The sequence below is a fragment of the Macaca thibetana genome, chromosome 16 (assembly GCF_024542745.1).
Source record: "Macaca thibetana thibetana isolate TM-01 chromosome 16, ASM2454274v1, whole genome shotgun sequence".
NCBI classification, from domain to species: domain Eukaryota; kingdom Metazoa; phylum Chordata; class Mammalia; order Primates; family Cercopithecidae; genus Macaca; species Macaca thibetana.
Window position 1 is genome coordinate 23,432,944 of NC_065593.1, and position 21,914 is coordinate 23,454,857.

The 21,914-nt window shown below is 55.8% G+C and overlaps 2 protein-coding genes across 3 annotated transcripts; both read left to right on the top strand.

Moving 5' to 3' along the window:
* Positions 1-657: 657 nt before the first annotated feature.
* NEK8 (NIMA related kinase 8) lies at positions 658-13,531 on the top strand. The gene is made up of 15 exons (XM_050763281.1): positions 658-739; positions 5,217-5,422; positions 5,977-6,209; positions 6,443-6,574; positions 7,047-7,292; positions 7,426-7,477; positions 7,560-7,741; positions 7,836-7,986; positions 8,410-8,486; positions 8,828-8,945; positions 10,825-10,975; positions 11,184-11,347; positions 11,440-11,598; positions 11,775-11,933; positions 12,321-13,531. The coding sequence occupies exons 1-15, from the start codon at positions 693-695 to the stop codon at positions 12,347-12,349; spliced, it is 2,106 nt and encodes a 701-aa protein (XP_050619238.1). The 5' UTR covers positions 658-692; the 3' UTR covers positions 12,350-13,531.
* A 520-nt stretch (positions 13,532-14,051) lies between these two features.
* On the top strand, positions 14,052-20,122 carry TRAF4 (TNF receptor associated factor 4). Of its 2 annotated transcripts, XM_050763211.1 has the most exons (8): positions 14,264-14,317; positions 16,563-16,603; positions 17,249-17,300; positions 17,875-17,979; positions 18,051-18,212; positions 18,297-18,458; positions 18,545-18,700; positions 18,987-20,122. In XM_050763211.1, exons 5-8 carry the CDS (start codon positions 18,105-18,107, stop codon positions 19,617-19,619), a joined length of 1,059 nt encoding a protein of 352 aa, XP_050619168.1. In that variant the 5' UTR covers positions 14,264-14,317; positions 16,563-16,603; positions 17,249-17,300; positions 17,875-17,979; positions 18,051-18,104; the 3' UTR covers positions 19,620-20,122. The 2 variants fall into 2 exon arrangements, with proteins under 2 accessions (XP_050619167.1, XP_050619168.1); XM_050763210.1 differs by lacking the exon at positions 16,563-16,603 and having other exon boundaries at positions 14,052-14,317.
* Positions 20,123-21,914: the final 1,792 nt, after the last annotated feature.

The following is a 21,914-nucleotide window of genomic DNA, read 5'->3' on the forward strand; positions in this document are numbered from 1 at the left end:
GGGGTTCACCCTAGATGAGCACTGAGGGCAGATTACCCTCCTGCAGTGCGTGTGTATGAAAAGCGAGTTGAGAGTCCTGACCAGCGCGGTGCTCACTAGTCGGGACGGCCTGAGACCGTGTCATGTCCTCCCCAGGTGAATCAACTTGCACAACTTGGGATTTCCCTCGTCCCTCCCTAGGCAAACACGAAACTAACTCTGCTGCCTTCTCCCAGGAGCGCTGGCCTCGGTCATTTTGGTTGTGTTTATCGTTTGTGTGCCAAAGAGAACCCGATTTCTCCTGAAATAGGGTCACTCGTGGGCAAGAAGGGGGTCGATCCTCTTCCCACCCCCGCCCGGCCTGTGGGGTGCAACTCTCAGGAACGCGACATACTTTTAGTCTAGCAAGCTTTACAAGGGCTGGGTATATGCTTGGGAGGGGCGGGTACCGTGCCCGCCATTGCGGGGCGCGCCCTATTTTCTTGCCCTATCCCTTGGACACTGCGTGGGGCAGGGTCGTGAGGGGAAAGGTGACGGCGTGTCGCAGCGGCAGGTGTGTGGTGCAGGCCCACAAATACGGACGCGTGGCGAAACCCACACCTAGCGCGCTGGCTCCGCCCTGCAAGCCGCTCGCCGTGAAGGGGCGGGGCCCAGAGTGGCTGGGTCCGCGCACGCGCCGCGGGGGAGACGGAAGTGAAACGCTAAGAAATGAGATGGAGAAGTACGAGCGCATCCGAGTGGTGGGGAGAGGTGCCTTCGGGTGAGCCAGGGCTCTGGGGGAGGGAACTGCTAAAGGATAGGGAAAATAAGCCCCAATTCTGCCCGCGAACTCGCCGCCCGCCTAGACCCGCCCCAAGGCGTGTACGCTACTCTGGGAAGCTCCGCCCAAGCTTCCGGTCCCTATCCCGCGGGGAGACTCCGCCTCTACGTGGGCCACGCCCCTGACAAGCCCATTGGCCCGCCCACTGAGTTCTGTTAGCTGCTTTATTCATTGGTTTTACAAATACTGAGTGCCAGCTATGTATGTCAGGCTTTGGGCCCTGGGTATGCAGTTAGAACCGGAACAGGCGTGGTCTTTTCCCTCTTGGAACTTACTGACTATGGGAAAGTTATACAATAAACAAAACATTATGAATTAAGAAGTTATAGCAGTTATGAAGGGTTATTAGCAGGTTGTGAGGCTAGAGTACATTACCAGGGAGAATACTTATATGAGATGGTCAAGGAAGAATTCTCTGAGAAGGAAGATTGATTGATTGATTGATTGATTGATTTTTGAGACAGAGTCTCCCTCTGTCACCCAGGCTGGAATTCAGTGTCGCGATCTCGGCACACTGCAACCACCACCTCCCGGGTTCAAGCAATCGTTGTGCCTCAGCCTCCAGAGTAGCTAGGATTACAGGCGTGCGCCACCACGCCCGGCTAAATTTTTTTGAATTTTTTTTTTTTTTTTTTTTTTTTTTTTGAGACAGAGTCTCCCTCCCTCTGTCGCCAGACTGGAGTGCAGTGACGTGATCTCGGCTCACTGCAACCTCTGCCCCCCGGTTCAAGCGATTCTCCTGCCTCAGCCTCCCGAGTAGCTGGGACTACAGGCACGCACCACCATGCCCAGCTAATTTTTTTTGTATTTTTAGTAGAGACGGGGTTACGCCATGTTGGCCAGGCTGGTCTCAAATTCCTGACCTCAGGTGATCCGTCCGCCCCAGCCTCCCAAAGTGCTGGGATTACAGGCGTGAGTCACCGCGCCAGGCCAGAAGTGAGATTTAAGGCCAAGACTTGAGGAATGAGAACCAGTAGTCTGAAGGTGAAGTGAGAGCTTTTCAGGCAAAGGAAATAGCATATGTGAAATTTCTCACATGGGAAAACAGAGCATTGAAGAAACTGAGAAAAAGACTAGCATAGTTGGAATGTAGTGGGCAAGATAGAGAATGGTATGAAATGTAATTGTCGAGGGCGGGGACTAGATTATGGCCTGATAACCTGAGGTAAAAGGGTTCATTTGCCACAAAGGGTTTTGTTTTGTTTTTGTTTTTGAGACGGAGACTTGCACTGTCGCTCAGGCTAGAGTTCAGTGGCACGATCTCAGTTCACTGCAACCTCCGCCGCCCAGGTTCAAGCAATTCTTCTGCCTCAGCCTCCTGAGTAGCTGGGACTACAGTCACACGCCACAATACCTGGCTAATTTTTTATTTATTGTTATTTTATTTTATTTTTATTTATTTATTTATTTTTTGAGACAGAGTCTCCCTCTGTTGCCCAGGCTGGAGTGCAATGGCACCATCTCGGCTCACTGCAACCCCTGCCTCCTGGGTTCACGCCATTCTTCTGCCCAGCCTCCCGAGCAGCTGTGACTACAGGCGCCTGCCACCATGCCTGGCTAATTTTTTTGTAGTTTTTAGTAGAGACGGAGTTTCACTATGTTAGCCAGGATGGTCTCGATCTCCTGACCTAGTGATCTGCCCGCCTCAGCCTCCCAAAGTGCTGGGATTACAGGCGTGAGCCACCGTGCCCGGCCCCAGTTTTCAGGGTTTTTTTTTGTTTTTTTTTTGTTTTTGAGACGGAGTCTTGCTCTGTCACCTAGGCTGGAGGGCAGTGGCGCAATCTAGGCTCACTGCAAGCTCCGCCTCCCAGGTTCTCGCCATTCTACTGCCTCAGTCTCCCGAGTAGCTGGGACTACAGGCGCCTGCCACCACGCCTGGCTAATTTTTTGTATTTTTAGTAGAGAGGGGGTTTCACCATGTTAGCCAGGATGGTAAGATTTTTAAATTACATTCTGGGACTGGGCATGGTGGCTCATGCCTATAATCCCAGCATTTTGGGAGGCCGAGGCGGGAGGATGTCTTGAGGCCACAAGTTCAAGACCAACCTGGCCAACACAGTGAGATTCCATATCTATTAAAAAAAGAAAAAGAAATAAATAAAAAATAAATGTCATTCTGGTTGCCATGTAGAATTTAGATTTGAGGGTGACAGGAATGAAAGGGACCATTTTGGAGAGTTGTACAGTATTTTAGGGAAGAAATTATGATGAGGCCGGGCGCGGTGGCTCAAGCCTGTAATCCCAGCACTTTGGGAGGCCGAGATGGGCAGATCACGAGGTCAGGAGATCGAGACTATCCTGGCTAACACGGTGAAACCCTGTTTCTACTACAAAAAAAAAAATACAAAAAACTAGCTGGGCGAGGTGGCGGGCACCTGTAGTCCCAGCTACTCGGGAGGCTGAGGCAGGAGAATGGCATGAACCCGGGATGCGGAGCTTGCAGTGAGCTGAGATCCGGTCACTGCACTCCAGCCTGGGCGACAGAGCGAGACTCCGTCTCAAAAAAAAAAAAAAGAAATTATGATGACTATAGGGCAAGGGCTATAGAGAGGGTTCAGAGAATTTGATGGATTTACAGTATTTTGGAGGTAGAAATGGGATTTTCTGATGTGCTTGTATGAGATGGAGGAAAGATTCTAGGGTGATTTTCTTTTTTCTTTTCTTTTCTTTTTTTTTTTTTTTTTTTTTTTTTTGAGACAGAGTCTTGCTCTGTCCCCCAGGCTAGAGTGCAGTGGTGCAATCTCTGCTTACAGCAAGCTCTGCCTCCCAGGTTCAGGCCATTCTGCTGCCTCAGCCTCCTGAGTAGTTGGGATTACAGGCGCCTACCATCACACCCAGATAATTTTTGTATTTTGGGTAGAGATGGGTTTCACCATGTTGGCCAGGTTGGTCTCAAACTCCTGACCGCAAGTGATCTGCCTCGGCCTCCCAAAGTGCTGGGATTACAGGCGTGAGCTACCACACCCGGCCTAGGGTGATTTTCTTTTTTTTTTTTTTTTTTTTTTTTTTTTTTTTTTGAGACGGAGTCTCACGCTGTTGCCCAGGCTGGAGTGCAGTGGGGCGATCTCGGCTCACTGCAAGCTCCGCCTCCCGGGTTCCCGCCATTCTCCTGCCTCAGCCTCCTGAGTAGCTGGGACTACAGGCGCCCGCCACCACGCCCGGCTAATTTTTTGTATTTTTAGTAGAGACGGGGTTTCACTGTGGTCTCGATCTCCTGACCTTGTGATCCGCCCGCCTCGGCCTCCCAAAGTGCTGGGATTACAGGCTTGAGCCACCGCGCCCGGCCAGGGTGATTTTCAAGTGTCTGTTTTTTTGTTGTTTTGTTTTGAGACCGTCTCACTTGGTCACCCAGTCTGGAGTGCAGTGGCGCGATCATGGCTAACTGTATCTTCAACGTCCCAGGCTCAGGTGATCCTCCCACCTCATCCTGCAGAGCAGCTGGGACCACAGAGGCTTGCCACCATGCTCAGCTAATTTTTTTTTTTTTTTTTTTTTTTTTTTTGAGAGACTGGATACACCATGTTGCCCAGGCTGGTCTTGAATGCCCGGACTCAAGTGCTCCACCTGCCTTAGCCTCCCAAAGTGCTGAGATTACAGGCCTTAGCCACGTGGCTCTGCCTCAGGTTTCTGATTTGAGCAGTTTCTGATTTTAATAACTGGAGGATGGTGGTATCATTTACCGAGATGGAAGAGACTGAGCAAGGAAATGTTTGGAGTCAGGAATCAATAATTTTATTTTGAATTTGTTAAAATTTAGGATGACTATGAGCCATTCAAGTGAATATCTGAGTCCGGGGTTCAGCAGAGAAGTCTGATCTTGAGGTAAAAATTTGAGACTTGGATCAGCTTATAGTCCACTCATTCAGCAAATACTTATTGACCACCTATTGTCTGCTAAATATTGGGCTATGCACTGGGGTCATTGTGGTGAACAAGAGTGTTGTAGTTCCTGCTTTTATGGAGACTGACCACAGAATTAAAATAAAATAATATGAATGGCTTCTATTCATTGAGCATTTTCTTTGTGCTGGCCACTGTGCTCAGTGCCTTACATGCACTTTCTCATCCTCTCAACAACCCTGGGAGGCCCATTTTATTTTCCAGACAATGATGTCACATAGTGTATTAAACCAGATAACTAGTAAGAGAAGGTGCCCAGATTTGAACCCAGGCAGTCTGTGGGAACTTAGAGATCAAGACTAACTTTACCTCACAGTGCCTGTGGTAAAACTGAAATCCCACACAGCTTGTCATCAGTTCTCCCTGTTCCCAAGCTCAGTGTTCTGTGCACTTGGTTAGATGACCTCTTAGTCTAGAACCCTCTTCTAAGAGACATCAGTCACCAGGCTGTACTGCCCTGCCTGATATGTGGCTGGAGGCTCAGCTGGTAACCTGTCCCTGTCCTCCATATCCCTAGGATTGTGCACCTATGCCTGCGAAAGGCTGACCAGAAGCTGGTGATCATCAAGCAGATTCCAGTGGAACAGATGACCAAGGAAGAGCGGCAGGCAGCCCAGAATGAGTGCCAGGTCCTCAAGCTGCTCAACCACCCCAATGTCATTGAGTACTACGAGAACTTCTTGGAAGACAAAGCCCTCATGATTGCCATGGAATATGCACCAGGTGGGCCAGCCTCCTTATGGTGACCTGGCTGGAGGGGCCTCTTATCTCTGGGACAGGCAGACATAGATCACCTGGCTTCCCTCCTTGGAATGAGCATGGCCAAGGGTTAGAGTTCCGGTCCCAGTTATCTGACCCTGGCTAGCCCCTTCTCCTCTCTGTTCCCAGTGCCCTGTTCCATACCTAAAAGGAGGCCCGTTGGCTCACGCCTATAATCCCAACACTTTGGGAGGCCAAGGCAGGTGGATCATGAGGTCAGGAGATCGAGACCATCCTGGCTAACACGGGGAAACCCCATCTCTACTAAAAATACAAAAAAAAAAAAAAAAATTAGCCTGGCTTGGTGGCGGGCGCCTGTAGTCCCAGCTACTTGGGAGGCTGAGGCAGGAGAATGGCTTGAACCTGGGAGGCGGAGCTTGCAGCAGTGAGCCAAGATCGCACCGCTGCACTCCAGCCTGGGTAACAGAGCGAGACTCCGTCTCAAAAAAAAAAAAAAAAGGAGAACGGTTGTCGTGGTGTGAGAAAGCCTGGATCTTGATTAGTCCTTTGGGCCACAGGCGGCACTCTGGCTGAGTTCATCCAAAAGCGCTGCAATTCCCTGCTGGAGGAGGAGACCATCCTGCACTTCTTCGTGCAGATCCTGCTTGCACTGCATCATGTGCACACCCACTTCATCCTGCACCGAGACCTCAAGACCCAGAACATCCTTCTTGACAAACACCGCATGGTCGTGAAGATCGGTGATTTTGGCATCTCCAAGATCCTTAGCAGCAAGAGCAAGGCCTACACGGTGCCTGGGCATGGAGGGGACCTCCAGGGTGCTAGAAGTCTTGAGGGCCAGGACCTAACCCTGCCTCCTCCTCTCCTGCTAAAACACCCTTGGCCCTTTGGCTCGTTTGGGTGGTCCTGCAGGAGGAAGCCCCTTGGCTTGCTTTGAGAAGAAGCTGTCCCCAAATGGCCTTATGTGCAGAGACCCTGGTCTTCCCTCCCTGCAGGGCTGTGATCCCAGCTTCTCTCCTGCAGGTGGTGGGTACCCCATGCTATATCTCCCCTGAGCTGTGTGAGGGCAAGCCCTACAACCAGAAGAGTGACATCTGGGCCCTGGGCTGTGTCCTCTATGAGCTGGCCAGCCTCAAGAGGGCTTTTGAGGCTGCGGTGAGTATACGCACCCTCCAGGGGACAACTGGGAAATGTACTGCCTGCCCCAGCAGGCCTCAGCTCCAGCCACCTCAGGTTTCTCCTCTAGCTGAGTCATGTCTCTCCCTTATCAGATTACCCTAGGGGAGGGCTATGGGTGTCCCTCAGACTATGGATTTCTGAGAGTACATCTTGCCTCCCATTAGACTGAGGGCTCCTGAGGGCAGGGCTGTGGCTTTCCCAGGAGACCCTTCCAAGAGCAAGACTTGAGTTTTCCCAGCATCCTGGGGTTTCTGAGGACATAGCTGCAGCTCCCCTATCAGACTAGGGATCACTGAAAGCCAGGTTGGACTCCCCTATCAGTCTGGGAGTCCCCTCATCAGACTGAAGTCTCTTGAGGGCAAAGCTGTTATTATCCCAGGAGACCAGGGGCTGGAGCTGGGGGGTGCTGCCCTCACTTCCCCAACTTCCCAACCTGGTGCCTTCACAGAACCTGCCAGCACTGGTGCTGAAGATCATGAGTGGCACCTTTGCGCCCATCTCTGACCGGTACAGCCCTGAGCTGCGCCAGCTGGTCCTGAGTCTACTCAGCCTGGAGCCTGCCCAGCGGCCACCACTCAGCCACATCATGGCACAGCCCCTCTGCATCCGTGCCCTCCTCAACCTCCACACCGACGTGGGCAGTGTCCGCATGCGGAGGCCTGTGCAGGGAGAGCGAGCGGTCCTGGGTGGCAGGGTGTGGGCACCCAGTGGGAGCACAGGAGGTGTCGGGCAGAGGGAAACCTGGGGCAAGTCCTCCCTTCCTGCATGTAGGAATGTCAGGAGGGTCTGTGTCCTTAGGCCCCCATCTGTCCTACAGGGCAGAGAAGTCCGTGGCCCCCAGCAGCACAGGGAGTAGGACCACCAGTGTCCGCTGCAGAGGTAAGTGGGAAGAGGCCGCCAGTCCCCATGGACGCCACACCATTCCCATCAGTTTAACAGTCCCCATGTGCTGTACCTGCAGGTATCTCCCGGGGACCTGTGAGGCCGGCCATCCCACCACCCCTGTCATCAGTATATGCCTGGGGTGGTGGGCTGGGCACTCCCCTGCGACTGCCAATGCTCAACACAGAGGTGATCCAGGTAGCAGCTGGGCGCACACAGAAAGCCGGCGTCACGCGCTCTGGGCGTCTCATCCTGTGGGAGGTGAGCAGGCCAGTGGGTGGCCTGGACGTGTGGAGGTATAGATCCACAGCAGGGTTAGGGTGCTCAGGCGCTGCCCATCCACCTGCCCCTGCAGGCCCCACCCCTAGGTGCAGGCGGAGGCACCCTCCTCCCTGGGGCAGTGGAGCAGCCACAGCCCCAGTTCATCTCGCGTTTCCTGGAGGGCCAGTCGGGCGTGACCATCAAGCACGTGGCCTGTGGGGACTTCTTCACTGCCTGCCTGACTGGTGAGCTGTCGGGCCTACCTTGTGGGACCTGCTCTGAGGCCCCACAGAGCACCTTCTCTCTTCTCTTGCAAACCACGCACTTAATGAATGCTTCTGTCTACTAGTTATGGAGTTATTGCTTCTGGCAAGTAACTATTGAGGAGATTTCCTTACACAACCTCCTTTACCCTACGGACGGGCCTGGCAAGGCAGTCATTATATTATCCTCATTTGACAAGTGGGGACGCTAAGGCTCAGAGAGGGTGTCACTTGTCCAAAGTCACATACGTTTGAAGAGATTCGTAACCTTTTCTCTTCCTATCCCGTCCTTTCAGCCCTGGTCCCCAACTTTATTTTGCTGCTGCAACCCACTAGAGGACCAGGCTATCTGGAAAGACTATTTAACTTCTCTCCCTTCTCCTTCCTCACTGCCCTTCTCTCCAGACCGAGGCATCATTATGACGTTTGGCAGCGGCAGCAATGGGTGCCTAGGCCATGGCAGCCTCACTGACATCAGCCAGGTGGGTGTCACATGTACTTTGGAGAGGGGGAAGTGGGGAGATGGCGGGGAGCCCACATCTGAGAGCTGACACCAGATTGGGGGCAGGGGAGTTCCCAGCAGCCACAGGTTCCTCTAGATTCCCAGATGCACCTGCCCTGGGCCACCTACATCGGGGGAAGTACAGAAAAACCAGGCTTCCCCAATGGTTGTCCACCTGGCAGTGTGTATAGCTGGAGTTAAAGACATAGCCACCTCCTGAGAATGTGTATCCTCCAGCTTTGTCCCTACAGGGGGTGTTGAGGCCAGATGGCTAGTCCCAGACCCTTTGCCCAGTTTCTCCTTGCTTCCTCTCCTCTCTAGCCCACCATTGTGGAGGCTTTGCTGGGCTATGAGATGGTGCAGGTGGCCTGTGGGGCTTCTCACGTGCTGGCCCTGTCCACTGAGCGAGAACTATTTGCTTGGGGCCGTGGAGACGGCGGTAAGCTCCAGCCTCTAGGCCCCATCTCACAGCATCCTCAGCCATGACTTGCTCCCCTTCATACCCACCTTCCACCCCACAGCACGTTCTCTCCTCCCTCTTTTCTCTCAAATTCTCTTCATTCATTCAACAAACCTTTATTTTACACCAACTGTGCACATGCTGTGCTGGGTGCTGAGATGAGATGGAGATGTGGCTTCCTTCAGGTGTTTGAGGTAATGAAGGAAATTTCATTCAACCACCTATTTTTTTATTTTGAGACGGAGTCTCGCTCTGTTACCCAGACTAGAGTGCAGTAGCGTGATCTCAGCTCACTGCAACCTCCACCACCAGGTTTAGGCAAATCTTCTGCCTCAGCCTCACAAGTAGCTGGGATTACAGGCACCCACCACCGCACCCAGCGAATTGTTGTATTTTTGTAGAGACAGGGTTTCACCATCTTGGCCAGGCTGTTCTCGAACTCCTGACCTCATGATCCACGTGCCTCAGCCTCCCAAAGTGCTGAGATTACAGGCGTGAGCCACCACACCTGGCTCATCCACCAGTTTTTATTGAGGTCCTCTTTGGGTCAGGCATCAGGCTGGGCGTTGAAACTAGAGATGACACTGATGGGTTCCTGTCTTCCTGGAGGACTCAGTCTAGTAGGAGAAAGATGACATTGCCAGCATGCCCGAGAACAGATAGCATCAGGGCTACACCCCGGTGCAGAGGTGTGGAACTCAGTGAACAATAATGTCAACTGGAGGAGAGAGATGGCATCTGAACAGGGCTTTATAAGAAGGAGGATTTTGAGTCGGCGTGGTGGTTCACACATGTAATCCCAGCACTTTGGGAGGCTGAGGCAGGTGGATCACGAGGTCAGGAGTTTGAGACCAGCCTGGCCAACATGGTGAAACCGTCTCTACTAAAAATTAAAAAATGGCCGGGCGCGGTGGCTCAAGCCTGTAATCCCAGCACTTTGGGAGGCCGAGATGGGTGGATCACTAGGTCAGGAGATCGAGACCATCCTGGCTAACACGGTGAAACCCCGTCTCTACTAAAAAATACAAAAAACTAGCTGGGCGAGGTGGCGGGCGCCTGTAGTCCCAGCTACTCAGGAGGCTGAGACAGGAGAATGGCCCGAACCCGGGAGGCGGAGCTTGCAGTGAGCTGAGATCCGGCCACTACACTCCAGCCTGGGCGACAGAGCGAGACTCCGTCTCAAAAAAAAAAAAAAAAAAAAAAAAAAAAAAAATTAAAAAATTAGCTGGGCGTGGTGGCTCATGCCTGTAATCCCAGCTACTCAGGAGGCTGAGGCAGGAGAATCGCTTGAACCCGGGAGGTGGAGGTTGCAGTGAGCCACGATCATACCATTGCATTCCAGCCTTGGCGACAGAGTGAGACTCGGTCTCAAAAAATAAAAAATAAATAAAGGAGGATTTTAACCAGCAGAGGGGCCTAGGAAAGGCATTTGGGGGGCCGGGTGCGGTGGCTCAAGCCTGTAATCCCAGCACTTTGGGAGGCCGAGGCGGGTGGATCACGAGGTCAGGAGATCGAGACCATCCTGGCTAACATGGTGAAACCCCGTCTCTACTAAAAATACAAAAAACTAGCCGGGCGTGGTGGCGGGCGCCTGTAGTCCCAGCTACTCGGAGGCTGAGGCGGGAGAATGGCGTGAACCTGGGAGGCGGAGCTTGCAGTGAGCCGAGATCGCGCCACTGCACTCCAGCCTGGGCGACACAGCGAGACTCCGTCTCAAAAAAAAAAAAAAAAAAAAAAAGGCATTTGGGACTGAGAGAACAGAGAACTCATGCTGTTCCCTCCCCTCAGTGGGCCCTCCTCATCCTGGCGTCACCCCCACTAAAGCTCAAATTAACTCCTTCTGGGTTTCTTCTCGTAGGCAGACTGGGACTAGGCACCAGGGAGTCCCACAGCTGCCCCCAGCAGGTGCCCATGCCCCCAGGACAGGAAGCTCAGCGAGTTGTATGTGGCATTGACTCTTCCATGATCCTCACTGTGCCTGGCCAAGCCCTGGCCTGTGGGAGCAACAGGTGAATAGGTCATCAGGGTGACTAACCTGCCTCCGGCTCTCCTTGGCTGTGAGTGCTCTATCCATCATTGCCTACCTCTCACCAAAGACCAGAATTGAGGGGGTTGAGGGTGCTATTGGTTCAACCCAGGGTGGGATCTGTCTCCTAGTGCACCAGCTCCTGCCCAAACTGTGTGTCAGTTGGATTTGGCTTCTGGCTCTGCCCTCAGGTTCAACAAGTTGGGCCTGGACCACCTCTCCCTGGGGGAGGAGCCTGTCCCTCACCAGCAGATGGAGGAGGCCCTGAGCTTCACACTACTAGGCTCTGCACCCCTGGACCAGGAGCCCCTGCTGAGTGTAGACCTGGGCACTGCTCACTCAGCTGCTGTGACTGGTGAGCAGGACTTGGGCTCTGGAGGCCAGAGGGGGACTCATGGTCTCCTTGGTACCCTGTTGAAGCACCCCTTTCCTTCCTCTCCCCTATAGCCTCAGGTGATTGCTACACTTTTGGCAGCAATCAGCACGGGCAGTTGGGCACCAATGCTCGCCGAGGCAATCGGGCACCCTGTAAGGTCCAAGGCCTTGAGGGCATCAAGATGGCAATGGTAGCCTGTGGGGATGCCTTCACCGTAGCTATTGGGGCAGGTGAGGACTGAGCATGGCGGGGGCAGGCAGTGCCATGAGCAGTGCGGGCTGAGGGTTGCTGCTGAGGGCCACTGGACTCTGGAGCCTCCCAGGGGCCATCCTGGCCATGTGGGAGGGGAGATTCTGCTCAGGCTGTGCCCACTTCCCACTTCCCTCCTGGGGATTCTTCCTGGCAGAGGGTGAAGTGTACTCCTGGGGCAAAGGGGCCCGAGGTCGACTGGGAAGGAGGGATGAGGATGCCGGACTCCCTCGGCCAGTGCAGTTGGATGAGACACACCCTTACACGGTGACTTCCGTGTCCTGTTGCCATGGAAACACCCTCCTGGCTGTTCGCCGTGAGTTTTAACTTTTCCCACCTCACCACACAACCCAGCTGACCCCTGCCCACACTCCCACCCCCCGTGTTCACAGATGCCCGCATCACCAAAAGCATCTTTAGCCCTCAGATAAAAATAGCTGAAGCTGCGGTTAAAAAGCTCAGTTTCCTGCCCCGGGTGGCCAAGGCGGGTGCTTCTTGGGCCTCATGGAAGGGCTGCCTCCACTGCTCCCCAGGGGGCTCACATGCATTCTTTCTCCTACTGCTGAGTCCCGTTGATGCTGAACCTCTCTTTCTGGCCTAACAGGGTCCAGAATCCAGGGCCCAGTAGGAGTGGGAGGTGGGTGAGAATTTCTGGAGGCACTGCCCTCAGAAGCTGCAAGGGTTTCTCTTTGATACCCTCCAGCAGTCACAGATGAGCCGGTCCCCCCCTGAGGCACCTGGATACACCTCTGGACCACCCTGATACTGCTTCTCCTCTGAATGTTCTGAAAAGTGCAGGTGCCCAAGGCATGACTGTTGCAGCTGTCTCCTAGATTGGGTCATCATGGGGTATCCGGGCTGGCAAAACCCCTGCTCTGCTTTTGGCCTTGGATATGGAAACCTCAACCACTTTGTTCTCCCACCACCTCTTTGCCTTTCCTACCCCTTCCTCCCTTCAGTCAGTGTCCCCAGGATCCAGCCTGGCTACAGTTAGAAGGCAGACCTAGCCTTTGGAAGCAGAGCCTTACCAAAAAAAGGCTGAAGGCAGCTGTAGCTCCACACAGACCGTGCCCTTTCCCCCAGCCCAGTTAGAAAATAAGTCTGGGCTGGGGGTAGTGGCTCACACCTGCATACCCAGTGCTTTGGGAGGTCAAGCCAGGAGGATCCCTTGTGGCCAGGAGTTGTAGACCAGCCTGGGGACCATAGCGAGACCGCTGTCTCCACCAAAAAAAAAAAAAAGAAGAAGAAGAAAATAAGGCTGGGTGCGGTGGCTCACCTGTAATTCCAGCACTTTGGGAGGCCAAGGTGGGCGGATCACTTGAGGTCAGTAGTTTGAGACCAGTCTGGCCAACATGGTGAACCCTGTCTCTACTAAAAATACAAAAATTAACCAGGCATGGTGGCGGGCGCCTGTAATCCCAGCTACTCTGGAGGCTAAGGCAGGAGAATCCCTTGAACCCTGGAGGCGAAGGTTGCAGTGAGCCGAGATCGCACCACTGCACTCCAGCCTGGATGACAGAGCAAGACTCCCTCTCAAAAAAAAAGAAAAAAAAAATGTCTTTGGTGCTCACTGGGACTGTCTCCATGCTTTGGAGCAGGGCAAGCCAGGGCCTGCCTGGACTGACCATTAGGCCTGCCTAGCTTCTGCATAGCCTGGGGCAGGGCGGTCCCCGGGAGTGCTGCCATCTCCCCCACACTTTCATCCTAAGGCAGGATTTGCTCGACGTCTGCTTGCCTCTTTTCCCCAGCACGAGGACAGGAGCCACTACGTGTCTGCTGCAGAAAAGATCCGCGCTGCAGATAGTCCGTCACCCCATGCCTTTCTCCAGAAACACTTGAGAGAAAGGGTAGCTAGTGGGACCAGACTGGTTTCTCAGAGCACAGGAAGTAAAGCCAATAAAAATATCAGCTGCCTGCTGGAGTGTGGTGTCTTCAGGGGTGGGTGTGGCGACCAGGCACCCCAGGACTGGGCTGGGCGCGACCTCGGTGGCAGGGCTGCGGCCAAGGGAGGAATGTGGGCACAGCCGGCGGCTGGGGTCGAAGTTCCTCTGGCCCAGCGCCCAGTCCAGCCTCCCCGCCCCAGCTGGGCTCCCCGGAGCTGGTTGCCAGGCTTCGGCTGCCTAGCACCTGGAAGCTGCGGCCCCGGTTCCTGGGCGGCTCACGGCTCCGGAGGCCGAGCTGTTGCCTCTAGAAAAGAAAACCTTTGTAGCGCGGCCCGTCCCCTTTTCCAACCCGCACTCCCCCAGGGCCCGAGAAGCGGATACACGCTCTCTCTCCCCCAGGGGAAAGAAAAGCCCATGCTCCGGTGGGTGGGCGAGACTGGCGGTGACCAGACCCAAAGGCCTGCACTCGGGGGTGGGCGGGGCCGCTGGGCGCGCATTAGGACCGCGCGGCCGCGGCCCCGCCCCCTCTTCCGGCGGGCGGGCTTCACAGCCGAGCCCTGGCAGCGACCGCCAGTCGGCGCCGCCCGGAGCCGGGAGCGCGGCTCCAGCGAGGCGCGGGCTGTGGGGCCGCCGCGTGCCTGGCCCCGCTCGCCCGTGCCGGCCGCTCGCCCGCCATGCCTGGTTTCGACTACAAGTTCCTGGAGAAGCCCAAGCGACGGCTGCTGTGCCCACTGTGCGGGAAGCCCATGCGCGAGCCTGTGCAGGTTTCCACCTGCGGCCACCGTTTCTGCGACACCTGCCTGCAGGAGTTCCTCAGGTGCGGGCCGGGGAGCAGGGGCCAGCGGGGGCGGGGCGGGGGGCGCCGCCTGGGGAGGGGCTCGGGCCCGGGGCACGCCGGGCCTTTGTCTGCGCTGCGACCCTGTGACCTCAGGGGCGCCCCGTGACGTCACGGGGAGGGGTGACGTCACGCCCCGAGGGAGGCTTCCCGCAGGAATCCGAGGGGTCCGGGCGGGTCCCACCTGCCTGGCCTGGGGCGGAAGACCTCGGCGCCTTCCCGCGGGGTGGGAAGGGGAAGAGGCCCTTCCCCCTCACTTGAGATCCGGCGCGGCCTCAGCCTTGAACTTTGAATCCTGGGGGAAGAGGACAAAACCCGCTCCCGCGCAGCACTTTGAGTCTCCGGAGATTTCACCCATCTAACCTCTTGTGATTTTTCGAACGTTCACGGAACGGTAGCTATTGTTCTCCCATTTCACAGATGATGAGACGAGATTCAAAGAAAGACTGCGACTTGCCCAGGGTCACACAGTTACTTAAAGGCTTAACTAGGATTTAACCCCGGGCTGCTTATGATCACACAATGGAGGAAGGACTGAATCTTCCCCCGAAGGACCCTCTAGGCAGCTCCCCTCTCTCTCCCGGGGGCTGGAGCAAGGCGGGTGGTCCATAACTCGTGAAGAAGGGGGACGCACTCGTATCGTTACTGCACTCCCACTGTCCCCTCAGGACGCAGGTTAGCCGTTGGCTCTTGGGAATCCGTCAAGTTTCTGGGCGCCCTGTGGTGTCTTGAATCTCTCCTGCCCACGCAGGGGACCACTCAGGCCCGGGTGTGGGAGGCAGGGTGAAGGAGCCCCGACTCTTCGGAGGTCATGGCCCCAGAGCGCAGGGGAAGGCCGGGTCGGCCACTGCCTGGCTGTTTGCTGGGCCGAGGGGATCGAGGGCCCGGCAGGGAGAGTACCTCTGGGGCGCGTGCCCCCGGTGCTCCCTCCGTCCGTGCCTCCCTCCCTCGCTCGGTCCTCCGTAGCTCCTACTGGCGGAAGTCTCAGCAGGCCCTTTGTTTTCTGTTCCCCACAGCCTGGGCCGGCTCCTGGCCTCACATATGCTCCCGTACAAGCTGCAGGACTGCCCCCTCCCCCCCGGCAGTGTACACATTTACTCTCTTACAGACACAGCCCCATTGTCTCCGCCACTGCTCTTCCCCGGCCCTCTGGGTTCCAGATGAGGCCAGCTGAGCCCTCCCAGCCCTCCACAGCAGACCCACCCTGACTGCCTCGGGGAAGGAGCGGGGGGAGGGGGCTGTCAGGCCCGATTCCTTCCACCACCTTCTTGGCCCCCCTCTGCCCCTGCCCCTCACGGAAATCCCCTCTTCCTCTCCCACTCCCACACCCCCTCCCCCCATCCTGTCTTCTTCCCGGAGCCTGAGCCTCCACTGCACAGCCTGGAGCAGCCTCTGCCCTGCCTCTCTCCCCATCCCCCAGCGCCTGAGCTGTGCTACTGAGGCTTCTGAAGAGGAGAGAGGTGCTCCTCACCCGCCACGGTACAAGCACAAGTGAGGTTGTCCACAGCCCTGGCTGGGCCCCAAGCTGCCGGCTAAGCTTCTGTCTGAAGCCTAGGGACTTGCCTCCATCCCCTCCCTTTCTCCTAAACCACTAAGTCAGCACATTCCTGAAGCAGCCAAGTGGACCCCCTCCCCCTGGACCCACCCCTCTTTCCCCACTCCTGCCTGAGCTGTTAGGTTGGTCCAGGAAGGCTGGTTGCCCTGTGGGCAGACACACCCCTTCAGTGCCTGCTCTTGTATTGTCCTTGGCATTGAAGTATGGCCATTGGTAGTGAGGTCAAGGGGAGGAGGTGGGTGCTAGAAATCCTTGGGGCAGTTGGGGCATGGACTGCCCAGGTCCTGGAGAGTGCCTCTAGAACTGGGCTCTTATGTGGGCTGTGGTTCTGCCTTGCTCCCTGCCTGCCTTCCACCTACCTGACTCAGACCTGCCAGGAATGCCCTGCCCCAGGGCCCTGAGTCCTGCTGGGTGAGCCCTAGCTCTCCCTGAGCCATGCCAGGCATGTGTGACTGGCCCTGGCTGGGGTCAGCAAGGGCGTGTCGACAGAAGCCAACAGGCTCCTTGGGTGCTGACAGCCAGGTGGGGTTTGGTGCAGGACAAGGCAGGCAGCTAGCAGGAGGGGACGGTCACGAGGCTTCAGAAGCCCACTGAGCAGTGCCCAGAGTCATAGCTTTGCTTGCTGGACATTTTCCCTTGCCCCAGCTTCTCTTCCTCGTGTGTGTGGTGTAGGAGAGCTTGTCTGAGCTGTGGAGTCAGACACACATAGCCAGGTACTGCTTCACCTGTAAGTCTATTTGTTTCATCTGTAAAATGGGGGCGTTCCACCCCTTCTCAGAGGCAGGTGGCAAGGGCCGGGTGGGAGTGTAAACAGGTGCCAGGGAGCATGCCTTTCCTCCCCTTTTCTGTGGGAGACACACCCTCAAAGGAGCAGAGCAGGCAGGGTAAGGTGGCCGTAAGCTGACCTTTGCCCTGGTTCTTGGCAGAGGACCTTCCTGGGGACTGGGCAGCCCTGGCACTTAATCTCAGCCCATCCCTGTTCCCCCTCCCAATCAGCTTTCAACCCAGCCAGTGAAAACTAACCTAGGGGGAGGGGGTAACTGTGCAGCATGTTCCTTCCCCAGTCCAGCTGCCATCCTGGGGGAGGGGGTGCCAGCTGCCACCTGTTGGCCAAGTCCTGACTGAGGCAGCTGTCTGTGCCTCCTCTAGGCCCAGATCCCCCTTCCCAGGACAGGGGCTGGGGTCTTCTGGGATCCTGGGGAAGTAGACCCCTCAGGCCTCTGCTTGCCCTTTTGTCTCACCTGGGCTGGTTGGGAACCGGTCTGGTGAGGAAGGGAGGCTGCCTTGGTGGAGGGGGTGGGGCCAGGCCTCCCTTTCCTCTAATGAGAAGCCTTGACCCTGCCCCTCCCCCATTTCAGTGAAGGCGTCTTCAAGTGCCCTGAGGACCAGCTTCCTCTGGACTATGCCAAGGTGAGTCCACACTGCCAGGAAGAAGTCCAAGCACAGTCTGTTGCCCTTGGAGGCCAGAGCTGCTGGCAGCCAGTGGGCTCAGGGCCAGTGTCAACCAAAAGCCTTGGGATGGTGCGCCCCCACAAAGGTAGCCTGTTCCCTCCCACCAGGCCAGTTTGCAAACGAGGCCCGTGTTTGCCCTGGAGGACAGGCACAATGCCCAGCCTGTAGGGGTGCACAGAGCTGCTCTGTGCCCGCAAGAAGTGCTCCCTCCCCTTCCGGTGGCGAGCCAGACCTGTGGCTGAGGGCCAGTATCCCGCCACCAGGGAGAAGGAAGCAGAGCCCCAGGGACAGCCTGGGATTGAGCAGGCTGATTGGCTGCCCCTTCAAAGGCGTCCTGTGCAGGCATGTTAGGACCCAGCATCAGAGCAGACGCTGCCTGCTGTACCCTTCATTCCTGGACTCCGAGGGGCAAAGAGCCCGAAAGAGGCTATTACAGGCTCCAAGGTAGAGCCAGCCCAGTTGGGGCTGGAGGTGGGAACTGGGCACTGCAGTCAGCTCTGATCCTGGCCGGTTCCCCTATCCTCACCCCCAGATCTACCCAGACCCCGAGCTGGAAGTACAAGTATTGGGCCTGCCTATCCGCTGCATCCACAGTGAGGAGGGCTGCCGCTGGAATGGGCCACTACGCCATCTACAGGTGAGGCTCTGATGTGAGGGGCTGCCACCACCTCGCCCTTGGCAGGCACTCATTGCAGCCCTTCCCACCAGGGCCACCTGAATACCTGCAGCTTCAACGTCGTTCCCTGCCCTAATCGCTGCCCTATGAAACTGAGCCGCCGTGATCTACCTGCACACTTGCAGCACGACTGCCCCAAGCGGCGCCTCAAGTGCGAGTTTTGTGGCTGTGACTTCAGTGGGGAGGCCTATGAGGTGGGTGGGGTCTGGCTGAATGTGGAGGAGGGGTACCTGATGGCCTAGGCATCCCTTAACTCAGCACCTCTGACATTTCCACAGAGCCATGAGGGTATGTGCCCCCAAGAGAGTGTCTACTGTGAGAATAAGTGTGGTGCCCGCATGATGCGGCGGCTGCTGGCCCAGCATGCCACCTCTGAGTGCCCCAAGCGCACTCAGCCCTGCACCTACTGCACCAAGGAGTTCGTCTTTGACACCATCCAGGTGAGGCCCTTCCTGAGCTGTGGTTGCAGGGCAGGTGACAGGGAGTCAGGATATTGACTCCTGCCTCTCTGCCTCTGTGGCCCCAGAGCCACCAGTACCAGTGCCCAAGGCTGCCTGTTCCCTGCCCCAACCAGTGTGGTGTGGGCACTGTGGCCCGGGAGGACCTGCCAGGCCATCTGAAGGACAGCTGTAGCACTGCCCTGGTGCTCTGCCCATTCAAAGACTCCGGCTGCAAGCACAGGGTGAGACGCCCCTTCTCCTGTTGGCCCCCTTTTGCTCTTGAAGCCCTAGACAGAGGCTCAGCTTCCTGATGCCACTTAGGCCTTGGTGGTCCCTGCTGTGCTGCTCTGAAACCCTCAGTCCTTCCCTCTGCTGGCCAGCTCCAGCCTCTTCCTAACACCCTCTGTCTTCCTCACATAGAGCTGGGTGCCTGCTACCCTGTACCCACTCTCCTCTCCTCTCTTCTCTGGACCTTCCCCTACTGATAACTCTCCTCCCTTCCCCCATGGCCTGGGGCTTTGTCAACAGTGCCCTAAGCTGGCAATGGCACGGCATGTGGAGGAGAGTGTGAAGCCACATCTGGCCATGATGTGTGCCCTGGTAAGCCGGCAACGGCAGGAGCTGCAGGAGCTTCGGCGAGAGCTGGAGGAGCTATCAGTGGGCAGTGATGGCGTGCTCATCTGGAAGATTGGCAGCTATGGACGGCGGCTACAGGAGGCCAAGGCCAAGCCCAACCTTGAGTGCTTCAGCCCTGCCTTCTACACACATAAGTATGGTTACAAGCTGCAGGTGTCTGCATTCCTCAATGGCAATGGCAGTGGCGAGGGCACACACCTCTCACTGTACATTCGTGTGCTGCCTGGTGCCTTTGACAATCTCCTTGAGTGGCCCTTTGCCCGCCGTGTCACCTTCTCCCTGCTGGATCAGAGCGACCCTGGGCTGGCTAAACCACAGCACGTCACTGAGACCTTCCACCCCGACCCAAACTGGAAGAATTTCCAGAAGCCGGGCACGTGGCGGGGCTCCCTGGATGAGAGTTCTCTGGGCTTTGGTTATCCCAAGTTCATCTCTCACCAGGACATTCGAAAGCGAAACTATGTGCGGGATGATGCAGTCTTCATCCGTGCTGCTGTTGAACTGCCCCGGAAAATCCTCAGCTGAGTGCAGGCAGGGTTTGAGGGGAAAGGACGATGGGGCATGACCTCAGTCAGGCACTGGCTGAACTTGGAGAGGGGGCCGGACCCCCGTCAGCTGCTTCTGCTGCCTAGGTTCTGTTACCCCATTCTGCCTCCCCCAACCACCACCCTCAGGTGCCTCCAATTGGTGCTTCAGCCCTGGCCCCTGTGGGGAACAGGTCTTGGGGTCATCAAGGGCTGGAAACAAGTGACCCTAGGGCCTGTCTCCCTTCTTGGGTAGGGCAGACTTGCCTTGGTGCCGGTAACACAATACCCGGACTGAGGTGCCTGCTCAGGTGCTATGTCCCAAGAGCCATAGGGGGGTGGGAGTTGGGGATGGAGAAAGGGTAGTACAAAGAGTCTGTCTTGAGATCTGATTTTTTTCCCCTTCCCCTAGCTGTGCCCCCTCTGGTTATTTATTTCCTTAGTGCCAGGAGGGCACAGCAGGGGAGCCCTGCTTTTTAATAAACCTGGAATTGTATTTATTAATTTGCTTCCAGCCTGACTTACCTGGGTTGGTTAGGGCCCTGGGAGGCTCAACCAAACTGAAGGCAAAGAAAGGACCAGTCAGAGAAGGGCCGCTGCCTGGGTCTGGCCCCAAGATCCAGCTGCCCTGCTGGCTCGCCCTCCGATGGACGCCAGGGAAACTGCATCGGGCTTTGTGTGGAAGACGGTCCCTGCCGCTGCCCTCTGGCGATGAAATGGGGGAGGTGTTTGGCCTGTATGTTTCATAAGGCTGGAGTCCCTGGTCAGCCAGACCAGACTAGTGCCTCTGCCCTAGGCAGGTCTTTCTTGGTCTAATGATAATAGGTACTGACACTGCTGAGCACTTTACGTGCATTATTATTTTACTGAAAAGAACTGTCAAGTGAAATACTTTTTATCACAATAACTGGCTTTGTGGGCTCTAGAGAAGAGTTCATGAGGCAATGCATGTTCTTGTCCCAGAGTAAGGGCTTAGTGAATGCTTTTTAACTCCGAACCCCAGCCGCATCCAGTGGACTGGATGTTGAGCACAAGGGGCCTTCAAGATGTTTAAGGCACTTGGATTTTCTTCTGTCTCTCATCGGCCTTTCTTATGGGCCTCTGTGGGTGCGTGTGATTATCTACGTTTCACCGATGAAACACAGAGGAGTGACTGATAAATGATTCTTCTGCGGGTTCGGGCAGGGCCTGGATTCTGTTTTAACTCCAGTAGTCCCTAGAAGTTGTAGTTTCCTCTAATTTTGGCAATAGGTGTGGGTCGTTGTGCTTGCTTTTGGCAAGTTTCTGAGCGACGTAGGTCCTCCATTACCCTCACTGGTGAAAGCCAGCTCACCTCCCAGATTTACTGTAAAGATTAAATGAACTGGTCAGTACACAGTGCTTTACTGTCTTGCCTAACCCTGAGAAGAGGCTGTTATGTACAAGAATCATTAGTGGCCGGGCGCGGTGGCTCAAGCCTGTAATCCCAGCACTTTGGGAGGCCGAGACGGGCGGATCACGAGGTCAGGAGATCGAGACCATCCTGGTTAACACGGTGAAACCCCGTCTCTACTAAAAAATACAAAAAACTAGCCGGCCGAGGTGGCAGACGCCTGTAGTCCCAGCTACTCGGGAGGCGGAGGCAGGAGAATGGCGTGAACCCGGGAGGCGGAGCTTGCAGTGAGCTGAGATCCGGCCACTGCACTCCAGCCTGGGTGACAGCGCGAGACTCCGTCTCAAAAAAAAAAAAAAAAAGAATCATTAGTAAGGGAAGGTTCAAGGGCTGTAGTTATTTCTCTTCCCACGTAGAGACCGAGGGTTTTTTTTTTGAAAAAAACAAAAAACCTCAGTCTCTGCTGCATATGACTAGCTACTCTGGAGTCTGAGGTGAGAGGATGGCTTGAGCCCAGGAGGCAGAGGTTAAAGTGAGCTGAGATTGCGCTACTGCACTCCAGCCTGTGTGGCAGAGCCAGACCCTGTCTCAAAAAAAAAAAAAAGGCCTTGGGCTGGGCACAGTGGCTCACTCACACCTGTAATCCCAGCATTTTGGGAGGCCGAGGTGGGCGGATCATGAGGTCAGGAGATTGAGACCATCCTGGCTAACATGGTAAAACCTCATCTCTACTACAAATACAAAAAAAAATTAGCTGGGTGTGGTGGGATGCACCTGTAGTCCCAGCTACTCGGGAGGCTGAGGCAGGAGAATCACTTGAACCTGGGAGGGGGAGGTTGCAGTGAGCCGAGATGGCTCCATTGCACTCCAGCCTGGTAAGAGAGGGAGACTCCGTCTCAAACAAACAAACAAAAAAGCCTTTAT

What these genes read in the sequence shown, in the direction of transcription:
- NEK8 (XM_050763281.1), top strand. Translation starts at nt 693, where the DNA reads ATGGAGAAGTACGAGCGCATCCGAGTGGTGGGGAGAGGTGCCTTCGG. An exon ending in GGCGTCTCATCCTGTGGGAG is followed by an intron (nt 7,742 to 7,835) that starts GTGAGCAGGCCA and finishes CTGCCCCTGCAG; the next exon opens with GCCCCACCCCTAGGTGCAGG. An exon ending in CACCGTAGCTATTGGGGCAG is followed by an intron (nt 11,599 to 11,774) that starts GTGAGGACTGAG and finishes TCTTCCTGGCAG; the next exon opens with AGGGTGAAGTGTACTCCTGG.
- TRAF4 (XM_050763210.1), top strand. Translation starts at nt 14,175, where the DNA reads ATGCCTGGTTTCGACTACAAGTTCCTGGAGAAGCCCAAGCGACGGCTG. An exon ending in GGCCACTACGCCATCTACAG is followed by an intron (nt 17,980 to 18,050) that starts GTGAGGCTCTGA and finishes CCTTCCCACCAG; the next exon opens with GGCCACCTGAATACCTGCAG. An exon ending in TCAGTGGGGAGGCCTATGAG is followed by an intron (nt 18,213 to 18,296) that starts GTGGGTGGGGTC and finishes ACATTTCCACAG; the next exon opens with AGCCATGAGGGTATGTGCCC.